The sequence below is a fragment of the Lagopus leucura genome, unplaced genomic scaffold, assembly GCF_019238085.1.
Source record: "Lagopus leucura isolate 7727_CA_CO unplaced genomic scaffold, USGS_WTPT01 Super-Scaffold_100002, whole genome shotgun sequence".
Lineage (NCBI taxonomy): Eukaryota > Metazoa > Chordata > Aves > Galliformes > Phasianidae > Lagopus > Lagopus leucura.
The window spans coordinates 31,905,582-31,923,739 of NW_024962263.1; the positions used below are offsets into that span (position 1 = coordinate 31,905,582).

General features: G+C 36.3%; 1 protein-coding gene across 1 annotated transcript in view; it reads left to right on the forward strand.

Moving 5' to 3' along the window:
• Positions 1-18,158, forward strand: part of CTNNAL1 (catenin alpha like 1) — a 58,906-nt gene that overhangs the window by 26,262 nt on the left and 14,486 nt on the right. Inside the window, exons 4-11 of the mRNA XM_042869282.1 lie at positions 4,089-4,208; positions 6,713-6,802; positions 7,102-7,272; positions 8,137-8,337; positions 10,930-11,016; positions 14,079-14,237; positions 16,243-16,335; positions 16,644-16,794. Coding sequence (XP_042725216.1) covers positions 4,089-4,208; positions 6,713-6,802; positions 7,102-7,272; positions 8,137-8,337; positions 10,930-11,016; positions 14,079-14,237; positions 16,243-16,335; positions 16,644-16,794 — 1,072 coding nt within the window. The remainder of the gene's footprint in view (positions 1-4,088; positions 4,209-6,712; positions 6,803-7,101; positions 7,273-8,136; positions 8,338-10,929; positions 11,017-14,078; positions 14,238-16,242; positions 16,336-16,643; positions 16,795-18,158) is intronic.

Consider the following 18,158-nt stretch of genomic DNA (forward strand, 5'->3'; position numbering starts at 1 on the left):
CAGGCAGATTGACACTTCCTGCCAACTTGGTGTCATCTGCAAACTTACAGGGTCTTAAGCAGTGCGTACGAATAATCAGAGATGGTATAGTATAATTTGACGTAGAGAATAGAGAGGCAGAAGAAGGTTATCATTTGTGTCAACTGGAGCAGATGCTGGCTTTTTGCTCAAAAACATCTCAGCTGCATTTTCATCTTGGAGTCTATTTGGCCATATTGGCTACCACCAATTACCTCATCTTTATTTTCCATGTGTCTCCCAGAGCTTTCAGGAGGATTTGCTCCCATGATCTTGCCAGGCACATTGATGAGATTGGCTGGCCTGTAGTTCCCTGGATATTCTTTTTTTCTCTTCTTGAAAATGAAGATTATATTTCCCCTTTTCCAGTCAGTGGGAACTTCATCAGACTGCTATAACCTTTCAAATGTGATGGCAACTTCATCTGCCACTTCCCTTAGAACTTGCAGATGGATCTCATCAGGTCCCATGGACTTGTGCACCTTAAGGTTTATGAACAGTTTCTTTTTAGTTGTCATAATCATCTTCCTCATGTGAATCAAGAGGAGTTGAGTGAAAAAATGCTGAAAGACAGAAAAATGATTCATAGACTGCTGATTGAGATTTTCTAGAATGGTGATCTACTGCAAAATTGCAATCTCTGCTTGATAATCCTGATGATTCTGTTCCTGCCTGTGCATCCTCTGCACCATCTCTGTTTTTAGATGGTATTTCTTAAATCTGTGCTCACATCTTTCCAGCCTTTCACAATTTATTTCATTCTCTATCAGAATTAGTCACCTCATCAGTAAGTTTACATCTTGCTCCACTTGCTGTCACCAATCAAATCAGAAGCACCAGAACAATGAGTAATGAAGTGACAGCGGGGGTGTTGCTATCCTATGCAGAACAGATAAAAATATGGAAGTGCCCTGAAGTGATGTCAGCCTAAGACTGCAGTCTGAAGAGTGACATTCATAGAGCAGCAGTAGATGTGAAATACTAAATTCTAATTTAATTATTAACATTTTCATATGACAGAATGGATAGGGTTGGAAGGGACTTTAAAGACCATCTAGTTCCACACACTTGTCATATCTTCCACTAGACCAGGTTGCCCAAAGTTCCATTCAACCTGGCTTTGAACACTTCCAGGGGTGGGGCATCCACAGTTTCTCTGGGCAACCTGTCTCAGTGCCTCTCCACTCTCATAGTGAAGAATTGCTTCCTTATATCTAATCAAATCTTTAAGTCGTTACCTATCAATATATGCCCTTGGAAAAAGTTCCCCTCCAGCTTGCCTGTAGCCCCTTTTTAAGCAGTAGAAGGTCGCAATGAGATCTCTGTGGAGCCTTCTCTTCTCCAGGCTAAACAAGCCCAGCTCCCTCTACTTTTCTTCACAGGAGGTGCTCCAACTTTCTGATCATCTTGGTGGTCCTCCACTGGATTCACTCCAACAGCTCCCTGTTCTCATGCTGTGGGTCCAGAGCTGAAAACAGTACTCCATGTTAGGCCTCATCGGAGTGGAGCAGAGAGGGACAATCACCCCCTTTGACCTGCTGGCCATATTTCTTTAGAAGCTGCCCAGGATGCACTCTGCTGTCTGGGCTTTAAGTGTACACTGCCAGCTCATGATTTGCTTGTCATCAACAAAGACCCCCAGGTCTTTTCCAGAGCTGTTCTCAATCTCTGCACAGCTTGTATTTGTGTTTGAGATTGCCCTGACCCAGCTGCAGCACCTTGCGCTTGGCCTCTTCAGCTTGATGATATTCAGATGGGCCACTTCTCAAGCCTTCTCAAGGTCCTCCAGTGTATTGACTATACCACAGAGCTTCTGTGTTGTCCACGAACTTGCTCAGTGTCGTTGTCCATGTTGCTGACAAAGACATTAAATAATGGTGTTCCAATGCCAACTCCCAAGGAGCACCACTCCTCACATTTCATTTAGTATCTGTGTGTTTCATGGTGAAGAAATCTTAAAATAATAATGAAAAAAAAATGAGACATAATGGATATTTTGAATTTTAAGATCTTCTTGAATAAGCTTTAGATAATTTAGGGCTATCTACACTATTTCTGTGTGTAGTTCCTTAGAATGTGACTTCTGCCTGGAATGTCTACAATTGTTAGCAGTAATGGGAATGTGTGCTTTCACTGAAATTTTTATTTGACAAGATTTGTCATGACAAAAACTTTTGCTCTAGGGTAACTGAAACAGAAGTTTCTTGCATCCAAGGCCATACTCATGGAATACTGTAATTGCTTAAACCAAGAAGGATTAGATATATTTACTCCTATATGAGAGTTGCTCGGAAAGTAATGCCTCCTATTTTATTACATTGGCCTACGATGTCAGAGGTGCATGTTGGTGGTATGGCAGTAGAGGTTGAACATTCCCACCAACATTGCCACATTTTGCAAAGAGGCACTCTGACAGAATGGTGTCTGACATGGAGGCGTGTATGAAGCAAAGGTGTCTCACTGAATTTCTCCACGCAGAAAAAATGGCTCCCATTGACATTCATTGGCACTTGCTGAACATTTATGGAGACCAAACAGTGGATGGAAGCACAGTGAGGCAGGGAGTAGTGCATTTCAGCAACAGCATTTCAGTGGGTCACCTTTGCTGGTGCAGTGTTTTACGTGCATAGAGAGCACGCAGGTTCTTGTTCATTGCTGTTGCAAATGCATATCTAGTAGTGGTGACTAGGTTGAAAAATTGTTTTGTAGCTGAGAGTTTGTTCTATCAAATAGTGTTGTTGTGTTCTTTGTATCTCTTGTCATTTTCATGGAAATAAATAGGAAGCATTACTTTTAGATTGACCTACATATTTTTATTCATTTTTGGATAAGAATGTTGGAACCTAACTTGTTTATTTTTTCCTTTCCCCCATTCACTTTTCTGCTTTTACTCTTATACAGCCATTTTTATATCTTCATTGTTGTGTGGCTTCCTTCTAAATTCTTTGCATCCTTGCTCACAGAGATTCAACATCTGAATAATGGAAGTTCTTGTTTCTACAGTGTTTGTGGAACTGGCTGCATAATGTAGCATTCTCAGATAATGCAGTCTAGTATTGCATGGAACACTTGCTGTAGATTGTGGGTTGTAGGGAAAGGGAAATTTGTCAGAAAGAAGGCTGCTTTTTACTTGAGTGGAAAATTCTTTTGCCATAGAAATGAAAAACTGAGTTGAAGTTTCTCCCTTTTAAGTACAGTTCATTAAACTTCCATGGGCTCTTATCTTCAGACTGAGACACAACAAAGAACTACTTTAACTGTCTTTCCTTCTGAAGTCAGTTGGATTTGAAAGATCACTGTGGGATTCTATAGTATACATCTAACCTGCATTACTCCAATGTTAATGTCTGTTGTAAACCATACTGTAAGTGCCTTCAGCAAGATAGCTTCAATAATTTATAGCCTATGTGATAGCTTTTGCTGAACTTTTACAAAAATACTGATTTCACATGTTCCTACATACCTTCAGTAAGAGCTTATTACAACTTTAGTACTTTGCTTTATCTAGAAATAATAAAAAATTGCCACTATTTTAAATTCAGCTGTTATGGGAAGCATAAAGCTATATTAATTCATCTCTATATTTTTTAAATTTTCCTTTGTGAATGCATTTTTTGTGCACGTTGCCAGTCATTAAAACACTTGCTGGACTGTGCAAGCATGGCTTTAGACTTTGAAAACAATGCATCTGAAATTGAACTTTAAAGTTGAGAATTATAATATAGAGTATTATCAGCATATAATTTTTAAGTACTTATGTTTATAAAAGTAATAGGCAGGAATATTTTTCTGAATATGGAAACTGAATCCTGTTGCTCTTGATATTGGGAAGAGTGAAGAAAGTGTGTTTGAGTGTTCAAATGTGTGTAACACATTTTGATTGAAGCATAATTAATAATTTAAAGTTTGATTTCCAGCTTTTGGTTTATTAGTACTTAAATTGTAATGAAATCCATTCATTTCATATGACATTGTTTAGAAGTGTTCACAAATAATAATATTCCTAAATTAGTAATAATGGTTTCTGTTTGGTATCTTGATGGTCTGCAGTTTTTTCCCTTATCTTTCAGGTTCTTGCAACTATGGAACAGCTAGAAAAAGTCAGTAGTTTCCAGGAGTTTGTGCAAATATTCAGCCAGTTTGGAAATGAAATGGTCGAATTTGCCCATTTAACTGGAGACAGGCAAAATGTAAGTGTTAATAAAAGGCTACGAGACATGCTTTAAGTATCACTTTTCACCTGATTTATTAGAAGATTTTTATTCTTCTGTGATCATTAAATATTATAAAGCAAAAAATAGTGGTGTTCTGTCTCTGAAACACACATTTCTTTTTTTTGTTCCACACAAAGTGCATCCTTCTGTTTTAAAACTCAGTTGGATTATTTTCCCTTGTACATCTTGCAGAGTCCTTTGTGTGTATTATCTGAGTCATGCTTTAACTTCATTTGTTTGGCTTCAGCTTTTCTGGCTTTTTGCTCTGGTAGGGAGTTTGTCTGTTACTTCTTGACAGAAACATTTGATGTTTGCACATAGTGAAACACTTTGAAAACACAGTAGTGGCTTCAGAAAACTCAAAACTTGGAATCTCCACATCCCAATAAAGCATCTGCTTAAATTTTTTCATTATTCTGAAACATTTTCATTAGATTTTGTTCAAAACTTTTTTCCTCATTACAAAGAGACTGTTCTCATCTTTGTTGTTCACTTCATAGGGAAAAGGACCTCTCTGTTGAATGATACTTTCCCTGTAAATAAAAGATCTGCTGAGGCTTCAGACCTTTGCTCTGAGCTCTGGTTGCTTCCCCTGGGCAATCAAATCCCCCATTCAGAATTGGACCAGAGTCTGATTGCATCCTTAATATTCAGCAAAATTCAGAATTCAGTTTGTGTAAAAAGATTGCCCAGCATCATGCGTATAGAATTGGCTTTCTGTGACTTGACACAGCATCCCTGAGATAAATAGGACATTGGGGTATTTTACTAAAAACATATAACACTTCTTTTCACTGTCTGCGTGTCCTGAGTCTGTGAAGAACTTGCTCAGTGTCAAATAATCAGGAATGGAAAAGCTATGTGCTACTAAAGGATATCCTGCTTGGAAATGAACCGCTTTTTTTTTTTTTCTTCTCAAATATGCATAGCAGTTGTTTCTCCAGAAGAGAAAACTGTATTGCTAGTAAGTGATGCTCTATTCAACTATTTTTGGTTTTCAGTATTATTTGGGCTTTCACTCTCCCTTTTCCTTGTCTACTTGATTCTTTTGGAAAGAGTACTTCTTTAATATTCTTAAAAATTCTGTCAGGGTTATGGTTAGTGTTCTACACTGTGTGTAGGCTGCTGTGTGATTTTACTGGGAGGAAACCTCCCTCAGGGTATTTTTCTTTAATATAAGCACGTTGGAAACTCTTGAGTGTGATTGGATTTATCCAAATGCAGTGCATAAATTTCTGAAATGAGCTGCTGTTTAAAACCTGGCCACCTCAGGCTTCAAGATTTTCTGTCATTAGCAGACTTTTTGAAAAATGTCAAAATGATTTATCTGCTTATTTGTGTGTACGTTTATCTGTTTTTTAATGTGGTATTAATTCCATCCTGTAAACTGTTCCTTTTTCAGCTAATAATAATTGCTTTCATTCTACCTTCCATATTTTGAGATGAGTAATAAGTCTGGATATACAGTACATGTCACTGTTTTGATCAAAATGGACATATAAACAGAAAATTAGTGCACTGTTGTCTAGGAGTTAAATTTTCTAAACTTGTATAATTAGGAGCTTACACTTCCTAATAGCAATAAGATGCAAAGAAGTTACTAGATCTGAGAAAAAGCTGTGTCCGTTTATAGTAAGAAATACGAGACATGGGTAACTGGCAGAGGAGAGCTAGACCTGGTTTCAGTGGAAGTACCATTTGGTTACTCGTTTCATAACACTCTTAAAGCATTCAGCTATCTTTACTAGTGTTGGAAAGATCCTAAGCTAAGTCCTTCCTCGTGTTACACACTGAGGGTCTAAAATCTTGTCCTCTCTACCTCCCTCCCACCCCAGTCTCACTTTGGACTCCAAGTTCTTCTCTTTTGCTGACTTTCTCTGGAGGTAAAATTTGGTTTTGCACTATATCCCTCACCGTGTAGAGTCCCTGGAAAATTCCTGTATTCAATGCTTTCTACAGAGGAATGGCTTTTTAAGCATATGAACATCTTCTTTATTGTTGGTATATGGTAAATATAACAATATATAAAATATTAATTTTCTATTTCCTTCCCTGCAGTGCAATGAAAGGTCGGTGCTCTCTTTCTCTGCCTTCCGCTCCCCACCATTTCAGACGCTATTTTTAATCATAGGTTTTGTTTTTTGGTTGTGCTTTTTGCTTCCTTTCCTGCTCTATAAATAATGCTATATGATAAGGATACAGAAATTAGTGACCCAATTAGCACATGCTGTATCTCTGACATCTTCCTTCTTTGAAATCTGAATTGAGTAGTGCCTAGAATAAATACATAAATTAAAGTATTTCTGAAAAGCAAGTTCTAGATCATGAGCCAGGCTTAAAATAGCATCTGTCAGACATCATAAAGAAGCTTTCTTACAACCCATCCATCTGCAAGACAGTCTTTTTTTTTTCCAGTCTCATAAGCAGTAAATGTTTTAGTTACTATGCAGTATTCAAATCATTTTTCTTTTGCTGTTTAGGATTTGAAGGATGAGAAGAAAAAGGCAAGAATGGCAGCATCTAGGGCTGTTCTTGAGAAGTGCACAATGATGCTATTAACTGCTTCAAAGGTCAGTGATAATTCACACTTCTACACAACTTAGATAAATCAGGGTATGGCAACTGGCAGGATAGCTGCCTGTTCTTTCTCAACCTCACTTTAAACTTCATACTCAAAGGTAGAAGGTTATAAAATGAGTAGAGGAACATCTTTACATTCTGACTAATTCTATGAGTTCTACTTAACAGCGTTTTAACAGAAAGAATGTTTTGTGTTCTAACACATTCTTCAGACTTGCTTCAGCAGGAAGCATTCATTTCACTCCTGCATTTATCTCCTTTTTACTACTTAATTTTCTTTCTTTTGAAGACTTGTCTTAGGCATCCAGACTGTGAATCTGCTCGTATAAACAAAGATGGTGTTTTTCATCGAATGAGACTGGCTTTGGAACAGGTAATAGAAATTGTAACTGACTCTAGACCAAATGGAGAAAATGAAGTGGCTCCTATCAGTATATATACTGGAATCAGAGAATTCAAGGTGAGAATGGAGAGAGTATTGTTTTCTACAGCTTAACAAATTACCCCCAACTAGAATCCAATCTTTAAAAAAAAATTATTATTTTTAATTCTAAATGGTAGAGTAGCATCTTTTCAGCAATGTAACTTGAATAAATGTCTCAGAATGTAAGAGAATCCAGCAGAAGGTGGTGATAATTTCATTGCTATTGCCAAGATGTGCCTTCTGATATTTCACAATTCCTCCTGCTTTTTTTTGTGAGGGAGTAATGCCTTTAATGTTGAATAAACTTGAGCACCAGGATATCAAACTTCTTTAAAATTGATGAAGAATTCTTACTTCATAAGACTAGCATTTTTAAAACACATACAAACACTCATGCAGAAATTTAAAAGAGCAAACTGGCATTCAAAGAAAATATTATGAATTAAAATTGTATCTTGTTGCTCAATGCATTAACAACCATGTCTTATTTCTTGGAATTTGAGTAACACTTGATTTCTCTCCCTCCATTCTCAATATATCAAATGTAAATATTTAAAAAACACCCTCAAAACTGATCATATGGCTGTGGAAAAGCTTGTAAAGATCAATCAAAAGCTGAATACACAGCTATTTTCTGAAACTTACTTAACCAAAAAGCTTCTTATTGACTGCAGGAAAACAATGCTGATAGTTCTGATAAATGGACAGTAATTTTGTTAAAAGAAACCCACATCCTACACCAGAGGTCTGATACAAGAAAAATATTGGATTACTTTGAAAATACATGAATACTAAAAAACACAGAAGAGAAAAATGAAATGTAAAATGATGCACCTACCTTCTGCTTTACAACAGTAAAACTAAAAAAATTCTCAAGGAATTGATGTGTTTCTTTTTCAGAATAAGGTGGAGGGTCTTCGTGAGAATCTTTATTTTCTCTCAAAAGAGAATCTTTCAACAATGCTGGAGGTTATCCTGGAACATACGGAGGACTTCACAGACTCTGCCTATACCAGTCATGAGCACAGAGAACACATTTTGGAGCTGTCTAAGCAGGCTAAAATGGAACTAGAGCAGCTGGTTTCAGTGTGGATGCAAGCTGTAAGAGCTTTTTAGCAAAGTAAATCTTTTCACCTCTACTTTGGAAAGAAGTTTTTAAGGCCAAATATCCTTTGGTCTAGGAAGAGAGAATTGTGTGTATTCCTCAGAGTAAGTTAGCTGATGAAGGAAGCCAGAGTTTGTAACTGTGCTGTTTTAGCTTCAGTACTGTTTTCACCTTGCCCCAGCGATATCGCTTCAGTCATTCATTGACACCTCAGTTATGTTATTGAAGGTGGACTGGTTTTCATGAAGCTGTAAGTAGAAATGAGATTAATAGAAGTGTCAAAACAGTCTTGAATGGCAAGGCCTTTTGATGTGTTCTTTCAGAGACTTCAGTTGTCTTGATCCCATGGCAGTAATCACAGCTTGTATTTCTTGTTTTCTACAGAATACTGAAAACATTTAAACTATTGAAAAGTGAAATATTATAAAACTTGACTATTTTTTTTGCCTTCTAGAGAGGAGGGAAGACAAGTGAGAAGAGACTTACTGGGAATTTTTGTCCAGCTTTTTCTAAAAGTTTCAGTGATGGCAATTTTCCTTTTTTGTGAAGAAGCACATTAAATCTGTCTCTGTCATTTGTCTTACCTTGTTCCTTGAAGATAATATAAAACACATGCTAAAGGGGGAGGAAAGGGGCAGCAAAGGAAAATGCAGTTTCTGTTCCTGCTACTGACTTGCTTTCAGTCTTGTTCCTGAGGAAAAACATAGCACGAAATCTCAACAGTCTAAAATAATGACAGATATGTATAAGCTACATTAAAACTGAATCTATTTTCTGAGAAAGCATTTTTCTTCCTTTTCTCCTCTTTGAATTAGATGCATCCATCAGTTGTTCTTAATCTAGTGGAACAGTTTGAAGAGAATATAAATCTGACTGATATACAGAGGCATCTAGAATGTTTATTGCATAGATAAAGTAACTGTAAGAAGCTAAAACTCTGCTTAGGTTGAGTAGTTCTAAGCTGTGTTACTGGAGAAACTCATCACCTCCAGAGATTTTACATGCTGCATTTCAGATGATGGAAATGAGAGCCTAGTACAAAAATATGCATGTATATGAGCTGTGAAAATGCTTGAGTGTGCACACATGGGCTTGTGTATTATATATTTACACTAATAAATAATGCAGCTTAGCTATGACTGAAGGGAGCAGTTGAAACATTACTTGCTCGCTGAAGTGGCTCTGCTGTTTAGAGCTTCGTCGGAGGGTGAATATTTTCTGAGGAGCTTAATGTAATTCAAGTGGGATTGTTGATAATCAAAATACCTTGGAATGCATGAATTGAGAGATATGTAGAGCTCTTAGGTTGCATGATTATCTCCCTTTTCACCCATTATACTTCCTTTCAGCAGGCAGAGTAACTGAATCTTCATTGAAGAGTGTATTTTAAAACAGAAGTGTCCTGAAACATAAATCAACTTTAAATCATAGGCTAGCTAGCATCATTGACCTGCTAGTTTGTATTCCTCTGTGTCAGTGCAAAGTAGCTGGAACACACCAGAAAATCTAATGCTATTGATTGAGTTATAAATATTTCTGAAATCCGTGCTGCAAATATTCAAGCTCATAAAATTCAAAGGCAGTATAAAGTAGTGTCCTGTTTTACGTTTTCCTGTGGGCTTATTTGGACTAGAAGATTGTTTTTCAGTTGTGTTTACTGAAAAGGAAAATAATTACACACAAAAGGAGTTATAGTTTGGTAAAAGAATAAAAAAGGACAGGGCAGTGAGTATTGAATGTTAAGATGTGATGTTATAGCAGTCTGTACTTAAAGAATACCTGAGGAAATGCTAATATTGGTTTGGTGGGTTTTTTGCTTTAAAAAAAATGAGAGCATGCTTGTCTTTATCTGCAGACACTTTGTGTTTATGCTACTATGTAGTTTATACTTGAGTTGCTCATATCTTTGCAGCTGTGGGCTTCTTAATGGTCCCACCCAGGATAATTATTTTCACTAGGTTTTGGAGATGGGTGCATACCTACTTCTACGGAACAGTTTTTCCTATTCTATGCCTTTGACATTTGGGTTATTCCATAGATAGTGTTCAGTTTGTTTTGTTGGTTGTTTTTTTCTTTCCCAAATTTGGAGCTCCATCTAGAAGCTAATTCAACAAAGTGAAGATAATGTATTTGTTTAAATTAGACAAAGATCTGAAGTCTTACAGGGAAGATATCTCTTTGTAATTCAATGTAAAACATCCAATATAACTTTTTAGGTACCACTTTATTTGAAAAGGGTGTTGTTGACATTAAATAGGAAAAAAATAAACACCTTTAAACTGTTACTCTACTTTCAGATGTTTAGACAGAAAGTATAAGTTCTTAATCATAAAGAAACCTTTCTGAAGGTGCCATTATGACTCAGAAATAAATCTCTGTTGATCCCAAACAGTCAATTAGTTGTCATCGATATCAGTTTTAGATTCCATCAAGGAATTCTTCAAGCAAAATCTACACAGGATATACAAATGGAAATATTACCCTTAGAAATACAATGCTGTCTTCTAAAGCAATTAAGTAATGTGTCATGGTGGGATCTGCTGTTTTTTTGTGTAATGTTTTGTTTGGTTGTTTTCTTTGACTTCTAGCAAAACCAGAAGACAAAGGATCTCATGGAAGACTTGGAGGTCTCCATTTTAAAAACATGCCAGTGTATGAATGAGCTTAAAAGAGAGGTAAGTGCGGTTCAAACAAGCATAAACTGAAGGAAACCTTGCATTTTGTACTTTTCATATATGAAATTGTAAAATAGGATCCTAGACCTAAAGAGGTTAGAGCAGCTGAATCACAGTTTCATCAGAGAGCTGGTAAGCAATCATATCCTTTCTTCTTTCTTGTAACTAATTAGAAATCTATTGGATACCCAGGCTCTTTGCCAATGCTGACAGCAATCAAATAAAAATACGTTTGAAAGTACCATCATTATTTTAAATGTAGTAACCAAATGTTACTTGAGGAAGCACACATCCCTGTTTTAAATACCTTTTCTTGTTAGAATGTGCTGAAACTTACCTTAGCTGTTCATTTCTATGTGTGTATTTGCATAGCAAAAATGTGTTATGGCTATGCATTATACTCAGGTATTTTTCTGGACTGTTGGCAGTTTGTTGTAATCACTCTTTTCCTGAATGCAAACATGCTAGATGTCACAAATCATGACATGCAATGTGGGATAGCTGCCTTTTTGACACATAAGATTGACTGTGTTTATTAATCTGGATCCTACCTTCTCCCTCTTCTCTCACTTAATAGAGAGCACTGGTGCCTTGTCTGTTCCACAGATTTGAGCCAAATACAGAATTACCGATTTCTGGCAGCTTCCAAAACATTTGTAAAGCATTCAGATATCTCTTAAAGTCCTTCCCATTATTATTCCCTTAAACAGATAGCAAAATGAACACTAAGGCAGTGAAGGTTTCTATAGTAAGCTATAAGGCAGTACAAAAGAGAGGTATGGTGTACTTGCTAAGACTGAGATCTGAGCTGTTCTGACTGGAAATATTTGGCTAACAAACCAATTTCTGCTGGTTTTCTTACCTGTCATGCTACCTGTTGAGCCCCTGGAAAATGGAATATACTTGTGCTCGTTCACTAACAGCTTTTTACTTTGGTCACCATTATGCAGAAAGTCAGTAGCAGAGCTTTTCCAGAGTGACATTCAGCTGCTTTAATCCATTTGGGGTAATGGCATTCCTATGTAGCAAATGAGAAGGAAGGGTTCTCAGTGAAAATAGTATGTGGCTACATAATTACAGAGACCATAAAGCTAAAGGGTCTGGCAAGTAGTATGTAAGAGAAACTGTTAATATCCTTGCTTTTTTTTTTTTTTTTTTTTTTTTTAGCTCTTTAAATGTAAATCTTGCCACAATGTCCTGCCCACAGATTTCTATTTATGAATGTCATGCAAAGACTACATACTTATTACAGTTAAATAGTTTTGTCAGGTATCAATAAAAGAAAATTATCTCCTGTAAAGCAGCTAACAGAGGTGGAGTACAAAACAGTGGGTTATCTATGCCCTACAATTTAGTCCCATATTGAAAGTGAGGTGAAAGTGCAGTAAGCTGTTCTAGAATTTGTGGAACAAACTGAGTGGGTTTGCATTTCTAAACAACCCCAAGCCGTGTTGTATACCTTGCTTTTGTGACACATGGAGAATAAAAGCTTGCTTAGTAAAAGCTTTTTAAGACATACAGGATTTATGCTATCAATAGAAGCAAATCTAGATTATTGTCATTTTCTTTGTTCCTTGTAGAAATTGTAGCTGATCTCCACATAGCCATGTTTTTGAGTGTGCTTGAAGACTGTCCTGTTAGTCCTTGACTTCTGCTGCTGCACTGTATCAACAAACAAGCTCTCTGTGAAATCAAATGTTTAGTGACACTAATTAAAACGTTTTAATAGGCTAAGTAGCTGAGAACAGACAACCATGTTAAATGTAGTATTTTTCCATCTCTTGTCACTTTATGGAAGAAACAAGAGGTACCTTCCTTCCCCAAGATTATGTTTTCCTGCTTGATATTCTGAGACAGAATTGAGTATGTTTCTGTTTTAGATCGAGATGAAAAGAATCTGTAATGAAAATGTAATCACTATTGTATTCTATATGTAAATGAGAATTGCCTGCTCCTATTTTAACATTACAATTTGCAGTTATCTCTTCATTGGAGCTACTTTTCTTTCAGAAGTTAAATATATGAAATATGCATCAAACAAACAAAACCTCTTAATTCTGAATTGCATAGGAAATACTTCTAGAAGAAGAGAAAAGACAGTCCAGAGGGAAAAAAACTGCTAACATTTCTAGAAAACATTCCCTTTCATCCGCAGTCGAGGCCCACATTATCAAACTGTTTATAAGGGCTTGAAAAATCATCTTGAACAGCTGTGTTTCTTATACATTCAGTCTACTAAAACAAATGTAATACTACAAGACTCAGCAGTCACAAGAAAGCTCTCCTATTTCTAAAACAAGCTTCTGTTTGATTTACCTGTGTTTTTAAAATTGAGCTGATTACAGGACACAGGTAAATCTACTGACTGGTCACTAGAAGTAGCAGCAGCTGTTGCTGGTTGCTCTCATCAAGCAGAGTCCTTCAGAACACAATTTCAGTAGTTGCATGCAAATGGATTTAGGGATATGTTTCATGAGGAATTTCTCCTTGCTTGTTAATAGCATGTTTTTGAAACAACTTCATACCTAGTTCTGGCTTTGAGCTTCCTGTAGAACAGGTGCTTTTGACTTTCCTGAAGCTGTGTAATGAGCCAATAGATTATTTTCAAGCTTCTCTTTGGATCGCTGGCAATTTATTGATGGAAACATTTTCTAATGCATTATAAATTCAGATACTGTGCATCTGGTTCTATTCATGTACATTCTTTATGAGAAGTAGAGTGGTTATTGTGTTGTACTTATGCTGAACTTGGTGCTCCACAAATTCATGCACCTGTTTTTTCCATCTGTAATATCATCAGAAAGCAGCCGTGTTATTATCACACATCCTGATTCTACCCAGCTGCTCTTTTGTTTCTCTTTACCTTTGGGTGGGCTATTTTTGAGTGCAGTGGATTTTATCTTTGTATTTTAAATAATAGTTGAAGAATTAAGGCCCTAGGCTGTCTGTATGCTGGTATAGCAGTATACGTTTTTGCTGTATCTTCAAAGGGGTTTGGTTTGGTACTGGCTATATTTCTTTCTTTCTTCAGTTTCTCTCTCCTTCTTTTAATGCTATTCAAGGTCCACAGTGCAGCAACATCTTTGGCAGCAGATCTGCTGAAATACCATACAGATCATATGATTCTCAAAGCATTAAAAATCACAGGAGTAGAAGGAAATCTGGAAGCTGTAGCAGAATATACTTGCAAGCTATCAGAGCAGAAAGAGCAACTTGTTGAGGTGAGTTCACAATTGTTTTGATTTTAATAGGTGAAAATGAATAGCAGGGTTATTTTCATCTGTTCTTTAGGAAGGCTTTTGCCTGTTTTGGTTTTAATTTTTTTTATTTTATTTTTTTTATTTTTTTTTTTAGTTTTTCCTAGTATACTGCTGGATTTCGTGTTGTTCTTGCTATGGTCTGAACCAGGTGTGTTACTGTGGCAAACGGTTCCCACAGTATGGTCTGTTCTCCTCTTGAGTCTAACTTAAACTCATTGTTTGACTCAGTGTTGTATGCATATGTAATTTAGGGCTGAAATACTCATGAAAAAAAAAAGTAGTGTTTAGATCTAACTAGAGATTACAGCCTTTTACTGAAGCATTAAGCATCCAGCAATAGATGAACCCAGGACACGTTTTAAGAATGAAGAGAATTTAAGGTTAGGTTTCTTAATCTAATGAACTTCACTGTTTTGATGGTCTTGTTAAGTTTTTGTCAGTCAGAAGCTTACTGGAAATGTTTTCTTTTTTCATGGATGCTTGGCGTTGATACATGCACAGCTTTGAATGGCAGTGTTCATATATGTGAATAAGAGACTAAGGCCTAGGTGTTTTTTTTTTTTTTTAAATGTATTTTTTGTTCCTCTCCAAGGTGATGAGGATTGCTTTTCAGCCTGCCATGTTTCTGATGTATGGGTTAAGCAGGTGTACTGAGTTGCATGATTGAGTTGCATGAAGAAACACATGATGTGAGAGCAAGTCTTGATAAGATAGTGATGAAGCAAAGAAGAGTTGAGTTTTCTGCACCAGAAATATTTAGTACCATTTCTGGGGTTTTAATGGTGCCTAAGGACTTATTCCAGAAATATGAATATACAGAAATAATATCCTTGAGTTCTGGACAGTTTTATGAACTTCAGAGACTAAGAAATCAACTCATTTTTAATTCAGTTTGTGTCCCTGTATAATCGATGGATATCAAGATGTTACAATCACAAAATAAACAAGAGAGTTAGGCAAAGTGGACAATGATAACAAAAGAGAATAAATGGAAAGCTTACCCTTATGCTGGGCTCACCACAAAACACCAGAAGGAGGGATCTCCAGACAAGATCCTTCCCCCACTGGTAGCCAGCTCTTAAATAGGTCTAGGAGCCAGGCTCCACCCCCTTCCAGCAACACAGCTGAATTGCCTTCACCTGTGCTCCTCTGGCTGACTCATTGCTCACCTCAGGTGATCAATCAGAGGTTCAGGCCGTTACTCAGTAGTTCCCATACAGTCCCCCTGTTTCTAGTTGGTATTAGTGATTCATTGGTGTTCTTTTAGTGAGACCCTGTTTTGTTTCCAGGTGTAACTGTGATTATATGTGCATTTTAGAGCATTTCCAATAACAGTCAAAGTAGTTTAATATATACTGTTTCTGTCTTAAATTCTGTTTGTGATCTGAAATTCTTTGTTCATTCTTAGCCCCAAGTTCACTCTTAAACTTAGTACCAAAAAAAGAAAGTGACTACCTTTTACTACCCATACAGTCTTCTCCTTTCTTCCCTGTGTTTGAGAAAAATAAGGTCATACAAAGATAACTAAGTTCTCTGGATGATGAAAGCCTACATTTTCCGCATGGTTGATGTTTGCTGAGTAAGCTGATTATAGTGACATCATCTCTGCTGTGTTTGCCTCAAGTTCTATAGATATCTGATTACTTTCAGCTTTATTAATTTACTTGTTTATGTATGCGATTGTTGTTTTTGGAATGATTTTATTTAAGATCTTTATTTCTTTGGGTGATTTTGTTTTTCTATACCTTTTAAGCTAGGATTTTTGTTTTCCTTGATTTTAAATGGTTCCTGAGAAACACCAAGCTGTGAGGAACCCAGTAAGTTTTGAAAAGGACTATTAGTAACTTCATTGTATGTGTGCAGGCATGCATGTGTGCCTTTTTTCATTAATCATGAAGACATTACTAATGAAAAAATACTTTTATCATCCTTTTTCTCTTTAAATTTAAAAATAAAACATATTTAGATGTGTCGCTTGTTGAGGCATGTTTCTGGAACAGAGCCCCTTGAGATCACGTGCATACATGCAGAAGATACCTTCCAAGTCACTGGTCCACAGGTATGCTCAGCTTTTATCTGGTCACTTCAACTGGGCATAAATAAAAATTACTTGCATGAGCTTTTTGGAGACATCGTGTTGAACTCTTTGATGTAACTCTATAGAAGAGTTGCAATTCAGTGTTGGATGTTAGCTAAAAGCATTCACAAGGAAGGTCATTGAACTTGCATGTGTCAAATGAATATGCTACAGAAACTTCATAGTGACAATTTAAGTTTGTGTTTTTCCTATGAATGCATTTGTTAATTCGTGTGCAATGCTATTTATCAAGATGTCTTCCACTAACAAATATTTTATTCTCTATATAGATAATTTCTGCAGCAGAAACACTAGCATTACATCCATCTAGCAAGATTGCAAAAGAGAATCTTGAGGTGTTCTGTGAGGCCTGGGAGTCTCAACTGAGTGATATGTCAATGTTGTTAAGAGAAATCAATGATGTGTTCGAAGGAAGAAGAGGTAAGAATGCTACACAGAAATTAAAAAAAAAATGTAGTTTCCTAACCAAAGAAGAATTTTAGCTATAATTTAAGAAATACTGCTTTCTTAGGAGAGCAGCATAGTAAGTGGTCCCGTATCCCTTACAGCAATGTGAATTCTAAGTGGTAATACTCAAATACATTGGTTGTGTGCAGATGCCAAATTGAAGCACTTATTGGATTTTTTTTGAAGAAAAGATAGCCAGAAATGTGAAGGCCTGGTTTGTGTGAAATCAAATATGTTTAACTTTCTGCACTGTCAGTTCCTGTAAAATTGAACTTTTCCAAGTACTGAAAATATTTGACACAACTCTTTGCCAGTGGTGCCCACGAGGTAGAGATGCAGACTTTCATCCCACCTTTTGGTTTGACTATGGCATGTTAGTTAATGACAGTCAAGATGCACATTAATTGTGTGGCATGGTTAATTTATTTTATTCCGTTTTTCTGGCCAATAATATACATTTGTGTATTCTGTCAGATTGTGTTGTATTTACTTCACAATGTAGTGAATGTAGTTATTTGATTTTTAAACTGCTGTCCTTTCTCCTGGATGGAATCTCTGGTGACTCTGCACAATCTTGGGATATTTTCTCTGGTTGGTAAGTTTATTGGTATTTGTACAACATGTAGAAGGGAACAATGGAATTCTGCAAAACAGATGTGTGTTTACTTGTAGGTTCTCTTGATAAATGGAAGCTATTTTTTTTTAATTATTTTTATCAAAAATATTTTTTTCCCAGATGATGTCCTAAATGTAGCCTGACATGCATCTTGTGGCTGTGTGTTTGTTTCAGTCTTTAAAGTACACTTGTGTACAGATAGAATGTAAAATATAACAATTCTGAATGTCTTGTATTTTTAAGAAAATCACTCAGGTGAAGAAGTTCAAATTTAGTTGAATACAGGGACTTCAGGCTTCTGTGCCTAAGATACAGGGGAAAAAGTAAATCCTTATTCAGGTTAGATGACACTTTATCAATGATATAATACTTCAACTTGTTATTAACATAAAACTTTATCATTTTTAGAGTTTATTTTGGCTGCTTAACTTTCTGTTTTGATCACACAAGTACTTCTTTGGCAATTTGTTGTGAGGTCAGCAAACAAGCAACTGCGGGGCAGTAATAGCTCACATCGTTGCTGCTAGATGAGTGTGTGTCTGAGCCTGAAGGCTTGTAAAAGAAAAAGGTGATGAAATTCAGACTGGGTTTACAATAAGTATGGGTAGCACATGTTACTGGGAATTCAATAAGTATGTGATTGTTATCTTTTTCTTCCACCTTGCTCTGGAATGTTATATAAAATATGTAATAATCTACTAGATCAGAGATGCTATTGATA